Source organism: Schistocerca cancellata, chromosome 1, assembly GCF_023864275.1.
Source record: "Schistocerca cancellata isolate TAMUIC-IGC-003103 chromosome 1, iqSchCanc2.1, whole genome shotgun sequence".
NCBI classification, from domain to species: Eukaryota; Metazoa; Arthropoda; class Insecta; order Orthoptera; family Acrididae; genus Schistocerca; species Schistocerca cancellata.
The window spans coordinates 1,242,637,055-1,242,650,703 of NC_064626.1; the positions used below are offsets into that span (position 1 = coordinate 1,242,637,055).

Sequence of the window (13,649 nt, forward strand, 5' to 3'; positions counted from 1 at the left end):
ACTGCTTCTACATAGGCCAGACAGGCACATCATTTGAGATTAGTTTCAAAGAACACATGGCAGCTCAAAAAAAACAAAAAATACCACACATCAGCAGTACCCACCCACCTGCACGAAACAAAACATCTGTTAACTACAACAATCGTAATCAGAAGAGTTACGGTTCGTCAGTGACCAAATGATTTTTAGTATCTTGTCAGCAGTTTATCTGGCAACATCAGTGTCCAAGAGTGAAGTAAGCAATGATTGTCCAAGTAAATTTAGTGGGTCTGTTTTCAATAGTCAGTTTTTTGTCCCTGTGTTTTCAGCTACTTTCATGAATAATTCAGTGAATTGAAATTAGCATCACCTGTGCCTTTGCTGCTGTCTCCAGGCTGTTTCACCTTCCTAAATTGATTCATTTTACACACAATAATTTACCATATATGAAGTCTTCACGGGTTGTCAGCCGAGTAGCATCGTCATTTCGTAGCAACATTTCGATGGAATGCGTCTCCATCATCTTCGAGCGAAGATGATGGAGATACATTCCATCGAAACGTTGCTACAAGACAACAACACTACTCAGCTCACAACCCATGAAGACTTCATATATGAAATTTGCTGAGAAAGACTGCACTCGCACAATAATTCACTTAATTTCCTTTAGTTCGTTCCTTGAATTTTTTGTGCATAGTGGGTGGTTTCTGTAGTTTTTGTGGCACAATGAAAAATTATAACAATGGATATGAGAGAGGTGGACCATCCTAGTTTTTCTTATACCACTCCTGACACCAGTATATATACATTTGTTTCCTTTATTTGAACTCATTTTGGTAAGAGTACACATGCAGCAATTTTACAAATAGCTGGTTTCTTATGCATGCCTTATTATATTAAACTTTCTTATTTACCGTATAGTTTCTCAATTGCCGACAATACTATTAGGTACTTCACCAGGAAAGTTTTTTTTTCTAAAGAAATATCCACAATTTAATATTGATAAAAACATACAGAGATGAAATTTTGACTGAGCAAATGGCTGCTTATTTCTAACTTGTCAGAGCTTATTTAAAAGCCCTCATTCTTTTCGTTTCAGCAAACACTTTAAAACTATTTAAAAAGTTACTCATTTCCAAAAATTGTGTTCATGAAAGTTCAAATCTTAAATAGTGATTGCAAAATATAGTACCCTAGTTTCGTAGCCCATATTTTTCTGATTCCAAAAATAACCACTTTCACTCTAATAACTTACTAGTTTGTTATATCTAAAAACAAAGATGATGTGACTTACCAAACAAAAGCATTGGCACATTGATAGACACACAAACAAACACAAACATACACACAAAATTCTAGCTTTCGCAACCAGCGGTTGCTTCGTCAGGAAAGAGGGAAGGAGAGGGAAAGACGAAAGGATGTGGGTTTTAAGGGAGAGGGTAAGAAGTCATTCCAATCCCGGGAGTGGAAAGACTTACCATAGGGGGGAAAAAGGACAGGTATACACTCGCGCACACACGCGCACACACGCACACCCACACACACACACACACACACACACACACACACACACACACACACACACACACACACACACACACACACATATCCATCCACACATATACAGACACAAGCCAACTAGTTTGTTAATCATTCAATTTGCATAATTCCATTTTAGCAAGTTTCAGCAGGGCTTTGGGAATGACTGCGGAAGTAGAAATCATTTCCATTTAACAATACATAATATTTTGCCTTTGTTGTGGTTAAATAGCTCATGGTGAAAGAGATTGCTCTCTTGCCTACTGTAATTTTGTATCCTCTAATTTTGCTATCTTTTGTGTTAACACTTAACATTTAACAACAAAGTTTGATTTCTAATCTTAAGTGTGTATAGATGTAGGCATTTGAGACAATGATTGAGTTGTTGGATGGTTTGTTTTTCATCATCATCATCATCGTCATCGTCATCATCATCGTCATCGTCATCATCATCGTCATCGTCATCATCATCATCGTCATCATCATCATCGTCATCATCATCATCGTCATCATCATCATCGTCATCATCATCATCGTCATCATCATCATCTAAGACTGATTATGCCTTTCAGCGTTCAGTCTGGAGCATAGCCCCCCTTACACAATTCCTCCATGATCGCCTATTCAGTGCTAACATTGGTGCCTCTTCTGATGTTAAACCTATTACTTCAAAATCATTCTTAACCGAATCCAGGTACCTTCTCCTCGGTCTGCCCCAACTCCTCCTACCCTCTACTGCTGAATCCATGAGTCTCTTGGGTAACCTTACTTCTCCCATGCGTGTAACATGACCCCACCATCTAAGCCTGTTTGCCCTGACTGCGACATCTATAGAGTTCATTCCCAGTTTTTCTTTGATTTCCTCATTGTGGACACCCTCCTGCCATTGTTCCCATCTACTAGTACCTGCAATCATCCTAGTTACTTTCATATCCGTAACCTCAACCTTGTTGATAAGGTAACCTGAATCCACCCAGCTTTCGCTCCCATACAACAAAGTTGGCCGAAAGATTGAACGATGCATAGATAACTTAGTCTTGGTACTGACTTCCTTCTTGCAGAAGAGAGTAGATCGTAGCTGAGTGCTCACTGCATTAGCTTTGCTACACCTCGCTTCCAGTTCTTTCACTATGTTGCCATCCTGTCAGAATATGCATCCTAAGTACTTGAAACCGTCCACCTGTTCTAACTTTGTTCCTCCTATTTGGCACTCAATCCATTTATATTTCTTTCCCACTGACATTACTTTCGTTTTGGAGATGCTAATCTTCATACCATAGTCCTTACATTTCTGATCTAGCTCTGAAATATTACTTTGCAAACTTTCAATCGAATCTGCCATCACAACTAAGTCATCCGCATATGCAAGACTGCTTATTTTGTGTTCACATATCTTAATCTCACCCAGCCAGTCTATTGTTTTCAACATATGATCCATAAATAATATAAACAACAGTGGAGATAGGTTGCAGCCTTGTCTTACCCCTGAAACTACTCTGAACCATGAACTCAACTTACCGTCAACTCTAACTGCTGCCTGACTATCCATGTAAAGAACTTTAATTGCTTGCAAAAGTTTGCCTCTTATTCCATAATCTTGTAGAACAGACAATAACTTCCTCCTAGGAACCCGGTCATATGCCTTTTCTAGATCTCTAAAGCATAGATACAATTCCCTGTTCCACTCATAACACTTCTCCATTATTTGCCGTAAGCTGAAGATCTGGTCCTGACAACCTTTAAGAGGCCTAAACCCACACTGATTTTCATCCAATTGGTCCTCAACTAATACTCGCACTTTCCTTTCAACAATACCTGAGAAGATTTTACCCACAACGCTGATTAAAGAGATACCTCTGTAGTTGTTACAATCTTTTCTGTTTCCATGTTTAAAGACTGGTGTGATTAGTGCTTTTGTCCAGTCTGATGGAACCTGTCCCGACTCCCAGGCCATTTCAATTATCCTGTGTAGCCATTTAAGACCTGACATTCCACTGTATTTGATGAGTTCCGACTTAATTTCATCCACCCGAGCCGCTTTATTGCACTGCAATCTATTGACCATTTTCTCCACTTCCTCAAATGTGATCCTATTTCCATCATCATTCCTATCCCATTCTACCTCGAAATCTGAAACATTACTGATCGCATTTTCACCTACATTGAGCAACTCTTCAAAATATTCCCTCCATCTGCCCAAGGCATCCACAGGATTCACCAGCAGTTTTCCTGACCTGTCCAAAATACTTGTCATTTCCTCCTTACCTCCCTTTTGAAGACTGCTAATTACACTCCAGAATGGTTTTCCAGCAGCTTGACCCATAGTCTCCAACCTGTTTCCAAAGTCTTCCCACGATTTCTTCTTGGATGCTGCAGTTATCTGTTGGCTTTGTTTCTTTCTTCAACATAACTTTCTCTGTCTACCAGGGTTCTAGTATGTAGCCATTTTTGATACACCTTCTTTTTGCTTTTACAGGCTGCCTTGACTGTCATTCCACCAAGCTGTTTGCCTCATCCTACTTTTACACACTACTGTTCCAAGACATTCTTTACCCACTTCTAGCACTGTGTCCCTGTACCTTGTCCATTCCTTTTCCAATGACTGTAATTGACTACATTCAACTAACTGGTACCTTTCTGAGATCGCTGTTATGTACTTGTGCCTGATTTCCTTACCCTGAAGTTTCTCCACTCTTATCCTCGTACATATGGACCTGACCTCCTGCACTTTCGGCCTCACAATCCCAATTTCACTGCAGATTAAATAAAGATCAGTGTCATCAAAGAATCCCCTGAATACACGTGTGTCCCTCACAGCCTTCCTGAATTCCTGATCTGTTATTATATAGTCAATGACAGATCTGGTTCCCCTGCCTTCCCAAGTATACCGGTGAATGTTCTTATGTTTAAAAAAGGAGTTTGTGATTACTAAGCCCATACTGGCACAGAAATCCAAGAGTTGTTTCCCGTTCCTGTTGGCCTCCATATCCTCTCCAAATTTACCCATAACCTTTTCATACCCTTCTGTTCGATTTCCAATCCTGGCGTTAAAATCACCCATGAGCAGAACACTGTCCTTGTCCTTTACTCTAACAATTACATCACTGAGTGCCTCATAAAAACTAGGCATCTTATCTTGATCTGTCCCTTCACAATGCGAATATACTGACACAATCCTAATTTTCTTGCTAGACACTGTCAAATCTATCCACATCAGTCATTCGTTTACATATCTTATTGCAACTACGCTGGGTTCTATTTCTTTCCTGATGTAAAGCCCTACACCCCATTGTGCTATTCCCGTTTTGACTCCTGACAGGTAGACCTTGTATTCTCCCACTTCCTCTTCTTTCTCACCCCTTACCCGAATGTCACTAAGAGCTAAAATGTCCAGCCCCATCTTACTTGCAGCCTCTGCCAGCTCTACCTTCTTCCCAGAGTAGCTCCCATTGATATTAATAGCTCCCCATCTCATTACCATTTGTTTGCCAAGTCGTATCTTAGGAGTCCCTGGTTTGTCAGAGGTGGGACTCCGTCACCTCCAAAGGTCCGGGGCATTTTGCTCTGATTGTTGCCAGCATCATATTTAAAGTAGCAGGGAAGCAGGTTGCTAGCCTTACTTGCCCCGAGTCCCACTGGGTTTTACCCCTAACGGCTGAGGGACTAACCGGTGGATTTGGTAGTCTTTGCCGTATGAGCACAAAGGTGACCACGACTCAGAATATGTCCGAGATGTCCAGCCTTATTCCAAAGTAACTGGTATCCCGACTGTCAGGACCACTTACTTGGCCACTCATACGTTGCCCACGGTTCATGAACTAGGACATGACTACAGGAACCCACACCATGAACCATTTTAATTATCAAAAACTTAACTAATGCACAATTTAGTCACTAAAACCGTAAAATTTGAATCAAAATAATGTGAATAGATGCATTAAGTTACCACCAGTAAACAGTGTTACACTGCGCCTATGAATGTAACTGCTAACATAGTTTATATTTTGAAACTATTGCTTGTGACAAAGCTCGTCATCAGTGACATTGGTTAAAAATAAACAAGAAGAAATCGAAAATTAAATATTGCTCTGCACTGTACACTGTTTGCCACAGGTTTGAAAAATACTTTCACGACAGGAGGATCATGAACACATAGTGCCAGAGCAGCTACCAAGTGCAGAATACAATGTTAACAAACGTAAAAGATGACAGAATAAAAAGTTCTTACATCAGCTTACCTTATCTGGATGTAAGCAGCATGATATACAATATTCATAAATACTACAGCATCCATTGTCTTTGCAGGTTTCACATGAATATTGCTTTGTAGTATCTATATCTGTGTTGCAACATCCAGTTGATAAAACATCAGTCCGTGAACATATATAGCCTAAAAGGGTGAAATGAAATTTTAAAAAAATATATATTTTTTTTATAATAAAGAGGCAATATGTGACATCATAATCTAGTCACTGTATTTTGTTTCTGGTTTTCCTCCGAGCTTAAAGAAATAAGTAACAATTAACAAAATAAATTTTATCCCTTTCACAAGTCACTCCTATTTCAATACCTGCTGCCCAAAAAAATATACCATATCAGAACCCCTTAGCAGTCATCTACATCAGCATACATACTCTGCAAATCACTGAGAAGTGCCTGACAAAAGGAATTTTCCATTGTACCTCGTATTAGAGCTTCTTCTCAACCCATTCACATATGGAGTGTGGGAAGAATGACAGCTTAAATACCTATGTGGACATTTAGCCCTGTATCTCTGCAATTGTTAAAGCGGTGTTTTGAAACATAGTAAGTCTATTCTTGAGGAATAATTTTCTGGAAAGTTCTGGAAGAATGTAAATACTTCAGGAGTAAAAGAGACCCCCCCCCCCCCCCCCCCCACACACACACACAAAAAGTGGTGCAGCCTATGTCATTACATGGCGCAGACAGGACACACAATGCCAGTGCTGCATTTCAGCAGTTGGGCTAGTTTGTGGTGGGGGGAGGATTGTGTCCAGTGGGATGGATAGAGGGAGAGCGAGGCAGAGAGAGGGTTTGGGGTGGGTGGCTAGCATCTCAGGAGGAGGTAGCTTTTTAGGAACAGTTTATGTCTATCTTCAAGTATGTGCCAATTCATAAATTGGAAATTGCATGATGGAAATGATAAATTGTTACTTACCACATACAGGAGGCACTGATCACAGGCAGACACAACAAAAAAGAATACTAGAAATATTTCTGCTTTCAAAAAAAGTCCTTCCCCTTAAATGAACTCTCATACCTTTAAGCCTAGTTTACATGATGACACTAGGTTGCAGGCAACTGCACTATCGGCCACTGCGCATGCGCGCCGTGCATTTGTGCAACTCGGTGGTGAAACTAAACACTTTCAGTGCGTTCCAACTTTGGCGACACTAGTTGCATGAGTTTTGAGGTTATGTTTGTTTGTAGAGTGTAGACAAACTGAAATATGAAGTGGGGGAACAGAGAATAATGTTCACTTTTTGGATATGTATGCTGTGCATAGATGTTTGTGGGATTTCAGTGACGCTGAATACAAAAATAAACAACATATTGCTGCCGCTGAAACCGTCATGTGCGATCATAACATAGATGGTTTGACAATATTGGAGTTGCAGCGCAAGATTTATTGAGTTAGGAGCACATGTACGACTAAATTAAGAAAAATACAAGCAAGTGTAATTCTAGCTGTGGCAATGCTCTCGTCTACAAGACTAAAATCCCATCATTCGAGTTGGCCACCTCTTTGTTAAGGTATATTGTTGACAGGAGGGAAGGCTATACAAATTCAAGAAGCTGCATTCTTTATTCAATATTTATCTATTACTCGAAACCTACCCTTTTATATAAAAGAGACCACCAATTTCCTGCACTGACTTTCCACTGTTCCTGTTCCTCTACCACACAACACCCTGCTTATCATGTCTCTTTACACTAACACCCCTAATGCCTATGGCCTTGCTGCTATGGAACACTGCCTTTCCCCAACAACCAACTGATTCGAAACCTACAACCCCCGTCCTGATCACCATGACCTACTGTATCCCCTCCCACAACTACTTCTCCTTTGAAGGAATCACCTTCAAACAAATCCATGGTATGGCAATGGGTACCTGCATGGCACCATCCTATGCCAACCTATTCATGGGTCATTTAGAGGAATCCATCCTAACCACTCAGAATCCCACAACCCTCGTCTGGTTCAGATTCAGTGATTACATCTTCGTGATCTGTATCAAGGGTGAGTACACCCTATCCACATTCCTCCAAAACCTCAACACCCTCTCCCCCATTTGCTTCACCTGGTCCTACTCAACCCAGCAAGCCACCTTCCTTAGTGCTGAGCTTCACCATAAAGATGGCGACATCAGTACTTCATTCATACCAAACGACCAACCAGCAGCAATCCCTCCATGTCAACCGACACTCATTCTATACCAAGAAGGCCCCTCCATACAGCCTAGCCACATATGGCAATCACATCCATAGTTTTTTTTTGTTTTTTTTTGTTTTTGGTTTTAGGGCGCAAAACTACTATGGTCATTAGCGCCCAGCCCGTGACTTAAGACAGTAAAAAACCGAAATTGAAAACCAGCAGCAATGGGAACAAAGTCATAAAATTGGAGAAACTAAAAATAGAAGGAATGCTTAAAAATCCACTACAGAAAGGGGGTGGTAGTCCCCAAAAAAAGCTTCAAATGACTGATGTCATTTCACTGTCACTAATAAACTGGAGAATGCGGTCGGCTGAGCGCGTGTCATCTGCTAAAATCGACGATAGATCAGGCGATAGCTGTAGACGGGAGAGTAACGGATTAAAATAGGGGCATTCAATTAAAAGGTGTCTGACCGTCCACAGCCGAGAGCAGTGGGGACAGAGTGGGGGAGGATCGCCGCTTAAAAGATGTTGGTGGCTAAAAAGACAGTGCCCTATCCGGAGTCTAGCTAAAATTACCTCCTCCCGACGACGCGTTCGGGAGGAAGAGGTCCAAGCGCAAGGAAGGGCTTTCACTTCCCGCAATTTATTACGGGGAAGTGCCGACCAATGCGCATGCCATAAATGAGCAACTTTGCGACATAAGCCGCTCAGTAGATCGGTGAAGGGAAGCGACTGAATAGCTGGCCGAGGAAGAGAGACTGCAGCCTTGGCCGCTATATCAGTCGCCTCATTCCCACAGATACCAGCGTGTCCCGGGAGCCAGAGGAACGCCACCGAGACGCCCCCCAGGTGGAGCAAGCGCAGACAGTCCTGAATCCGATGGACCAGAGGGTGCACAGGGTAAAGAGCTTGGAGACTGAGGAGAGAGCTGAGAGAATCCGAGCAGATAACGTACTGTATCCGCTGATGGCGGCGGATGTAGTGGACAGCCTGGAGAACAGCGTAAAGCTCTGCAGTATAAACCGAACACTGGTCGGGAAGCCGAAAGCGATTTGGGGTGTCGCCAACAATGTAGGCACTCCCTACACCTAACGATGTTTTCGAGCCGTCGGTGTAAATAAATGTGGCGTCCGTCATTTGTGCACATAGAGCAGCAAATGCCCGGCGATAAACAAGTGTAGGGGTACCATCCTTGGGAAATTGACAAAGGTCACGAAGCAGGCAGATCCGGGGACGAAGCCAAGGCGGTGCTGTACCCCAAGTTGTCAAGAAGGTTTTAGGAAAGCGGAAGGAAAGAGAATGGAGCAGTTGACGGAAGCGGACTCCTGGGGGTAGTAGGGAGGAGGAGCGGCCTGCATACCCTACATCGAAGCAGGCGTCGAAAAAAAAGTCATGGGCTGGATTAGCAGGCATGGAAGACGGATGGCTAGCATAACGACTCAGGAGGACTGCTCGCCGATTGGACAGCGGAGGTTCAGCAGTCTCAGCATAAAGGCTTTCCACAGGGCTAGTGTAAAAAGCTCCAGACACTAAACGTAATCCACGGTGGTGGATAGAGTCGAGACGCCGAAGAATAGACGGCCGAGCAGAGGAGTAGACTATGCTTCCATAATCCAATTTCGAGCGCACTAAGGCACGATAGAGGCGGAGAAGGACCACTCGGTCCGCTCCCCAGGAGGTACCATTCAGGACACGGAGGGTGTAAAGCGATCGCAGACAGCGGGCCGAAAGATAGGAAATGTGGGAGGACCAGCACAGTTTTCTGTCAAACATAAGACCCAAGAATTTAGCGACGTCTGAAAACGGAAGGTTGACAGGACCTAGATGTAAGGAGGGCGGAAGAAACTCCTTATTTCGCCAAAAATTGACACAAACGGTCTTACTGGGTGAGAAACGGAAGCCGGTTTCGATGCTCCACGAGTGGAGGCGATCGAGACATCCTTGAAGACGCCGTTCAAGAAGGCTGGTCCGTTGAGAGCTGTAGTAGATCGCAAAATCGTCCACAAAGAGGGAGCCCGAGACATCAGGTAGGAGACAATCCATAATTGGATTGATGGCGATGGCAAACAGTACAACACTCAGCACGGATCCCTGGGGTACCCCGTTTTCTTGGGAGAAAGTACGAGAGAGAGTAGTGTTCACCTGCACCCTAGAAGTGCGCTCTGCCATAAATTCGCGAAGAAAAAGGGGCAGCCGGCCTCGAAAGCCCCAAGAGAACAGTGTGCGGAGGATGCCTGTCCTCCAACAGGTATCGTATGCTCTCTCCAGATCAAAAAATATTGCTACCGTTTGGCGTTTCCGGAGAAAATTGTTCATGATATAAGTGGAGAGAGCAACAAGATGGTCAACCGCAGAACGATGCTTTCGAAATCTGCATTGGGCTGGTGTTAAAAGACTGCGGGATTCCAGCCACCAAGCTAAACGGTAATTCACCATACGCTCCAAAACCTTACACACACTACTCGTGAGAGAAATGGGGCGATAGCTAGAGGGGAGATGTTTGTCCTTTCCAGGTTTCGGAACTGGAACGACAACAGCTTCCCGCCACCGTCTGGGAAAGGTACTGTCGGTCCAAATTCGATTATAAAGGCGAAGGAGGTAACGCAGACTATGGGTTGATAAATGCAGCAACATTTGGACATGGATACCATCCGGTCCTGGGGCGGAGGAGCGAGAAGAAGAGAGTGCATGTTGGAGTTCCCGCGTGGAGAAAACAGTATTGTAGCTTTCGTGATTTTGAGAGGAGAAAGCAAGATGTCGCACTTCGCTGCACGTTTCTTCGGGAGAAACGCTGGCGGGTAATTTGAAGAGCTCGAAATCTCAGCAAAGTGCTGACCCAACGAGATAGAAATTGCGACGGGGTCCACTAAGGTATCATGCGCGACAGTGAGCCCAGAGACCGAGGAGAAACTAGGCTAGCCTGAGAACCGTCGAAGCCGACTCCAAACTTCTGAGGAGGGAGTGAAGGTTTTAAATGAGCTAATAAAGAATTTCCAGCTTGCCTTCTTGCTATCGCGGATGACGCGACGGCATCGCGCACGTAGCTGCTTATAGCGGATACAGTTGGCCAAAGTAGGATGGTGACGGAAAATGCGAAGAGCACGTCGCCGCTCACGTATTGCGTCACGGCATGCCTCGTTCCACCAAGGAACTGGGGGGCGCCGGGGCAATTCGGAGGTGCGTGGTATTGAACATTCCGCAGCTGTAAGAAAAACGTCGGTAATATGTGTGACCTCATCGTCGACGCTGGGAAAGCGACGGTCATCGAATGTCGCTAGAGACGAAAAAAAGTGTCCAATCGGCGTCGCGAGCGCATATATGGCAGTGGATGCTGCAATCTAAGGACACATGGAAAGTGGTCACTCGAGTGTGTATCATTAAGGGCGAACCATTCGAAGCGCCGAGCTAGCGGAACAGTACCGACCGCAAGGTCCAAATGAGATAAATTTGTCGTGGAGGCAGACAAAAATGTGGGGACCCCAGTGTTGAGGCAAACTAGATCCGCTTGATGGAAGACGTCTAGCAATAGAGAGCCACGTGGACAAGGATGTGGAGATCCCCAAAGCGGGTGGTGGGCATTGAAGTCCCCAACCAGCAAATAGGGGGGTGGAAGCTGACCAAGAAGATGAAGGAGATCAGCTCGTGCCATTGGTGTGGATGATGGAATGTATACAGTACAAAGAGAGAATGTGTATCCAGAAAGGGAAAGACGGACGGCGACAGCTTGGAAGGAACTGTTTAAGGGGATTGGGTGATAATGGAGAGTATCATGGAGAAGAATCATGAGTCCTCCATGGGCTGGAGTGCCTTCAACAGAGGGGAGGTCATATCGGACGGACTGAAAATGAGGGAGAACAAAGCGGTCATGGGGACGCAGCTTTGTTTCCTGAAGACAGAAGATGACCGGCGAGTAGGATCGTAGGAGGACCGACAATTCATCCCGATTGGCTCGAATGCCGCAGATATTCCAGTGGATAATGGACATAGGGTGAACAGAAAATGGAGGAATGTGACCAAGGGTGCTGTCAACTCAACGACTGCTCAGAGCTTGCGACCGACAGCATGGAATGGCATTCAGCCGAAGGCAGAAGATCCTGATCCATAGGTTGGTCAGGAGCAGCCCCTGCCACCAGCGATCGGCCGGTTGACCGGCCACCAGCAGTGCGCCTCGGCGACACAGAAGACGGCCGAGGGCGATTTCCGCCAGGTGGTGTTGTAGATGGGACACGCCTTGGCGGAGAAGGAGAGGAACTGGGTTTCTTTGTAGCCTTCTTGGAAGTATGATGTTTAGATGAAGGAGGAACCGATGGTTGTGAAGTTGCGGTACGTAAAAACTCTTCATGAGTATGCTCTTTTTTCGAAGACTTGGCGTCGGACTTTTGGGCTCGAGATTTAGCAGAACCCGACGAAGGGTGAGCCATAGAGTGGGCAGGCGAAAGCGGTGAGGTTGAACGGGCGATCTTTGCACTGGCCGACCTGACGACCGTGGTACTAAAGGTGAGGTCGCAAGTCTGCGTGGCCGCCTCCTTTGTTGGCCGAGGAGAAGCAAGGACAGTGCTGTATTTTCCTGTCTGAGGCACGGTGGGCTGTCGACTGGCGAATAATTTTCGAGCAGCAAAGGTCGACACCTTTTCCTTCAGTCTTATTTCCTGGATGAGCTTTTCGTCCTTAAAAATAAAGAAAGGGAAAGGAAAGAAGAGAGGTCTCAAACACCGCAGCAGAGAAAAGGGTAAAGAGAAGAGGTAAGGAAAAGAGAAGGACAAAGGAAGGAAGAAGACATAAAAGCAAGGAAGGCGAAGAATGCAGTACATTTACGAGCATCCGTCTCCGGACGTAGGCACAAACCATACTCCCAGATGGGGAGAAAGGGAAGGAAAGAGCCAGAGGTGAGGGGAGGAGGGGCGAAGAGAGGGATGGGGAAGGATGCGGAAAGGGAAGGTATGCAGCCCGGAAAGGAAGGAAGGCCACATTAGCTCGGGGTCCCGTGCTCGCTACGCACGTATCCACAAAAGAGTTGTGGACCCCCTGGGGGGACATCCGTAGTGATGAGCAGTTCCTCGCCAAATATACCAAGGGTCTCACCGAGACCTAAACATACTAAAATTACTCTCCCAACCTTGTCCAGAAACAGATCTCCCATGCTTTATCTCTCCAGTCACTCACCACCTCAAAGTCTCATCATTCAGTCAACTGAGCTTAACGCATTATTCTTTTGCGAAGGCACAGTTTTTACATTTCTGAGCATTTTAAATAAATTGCCAATATCTGCACCATTTTGAAGTCTTATCAAGAGCTAACTGAATATTTGTACAGCTTTTTTCAGAAACTACTTAATTATAGATAACGGCATCCTCTGCGAGAAGTCTGAACTGACTATCACTATCTTCTGCTAGGCTATTAATACAACACGAGCAGCAAGGGTCTCAACATATTTCCCTGGGGCATCCCTGACAATTCTAATTCTGCCATTGAATCTCCATGAAAGATAACACTGTGTCCACCTGATTCCCTAAGATCTACAACTTTCAGGATGTCATATGAGAAAAGCATGAGCTGGGTGTCATATGATCTTTCTTTATGTAATTCATTCTAGTTGAGATCGAAATGGTAATTGTGTTCAAGGTACTTCATAACACAGTGTTCCAAGTTTGTTCTAAAATTCTGATACAGATTGATGTAAATGATATTTCGTGGACATTTTCTGGGTCATTTCTTCTGCTCTTCTTTCAGA

The 13,649-nt window shown here is 44.4% G+C and overlaps 1 protein-coding gene across 3 annotated transcripts in view; it reads right to left on the reverse strand.

Moving 5' to 3' along the window:
- LOC126094791 (SREBP regulating gene protein) overlaps window positions 1-13,649 on the reverse strand; it is a 58,731-nt gene that overhangs the window by 24,818 nt on the left and 20,264 nt on the right. For all 3 annotated transcript variants that reach the window (XM_049909368.1, XM_049909361.1, XM_049909377.1), the window contains exon 3: window positions 5,757-5,908. In XM_049909368.1, coding sequence (XP_049765325.1) covers window positions 5,757-5,908 — 152 coding nt within the window. The remainder of the gene's footprint in view (window positions 1-5,756; window positions 5,909-13,649) is intronic.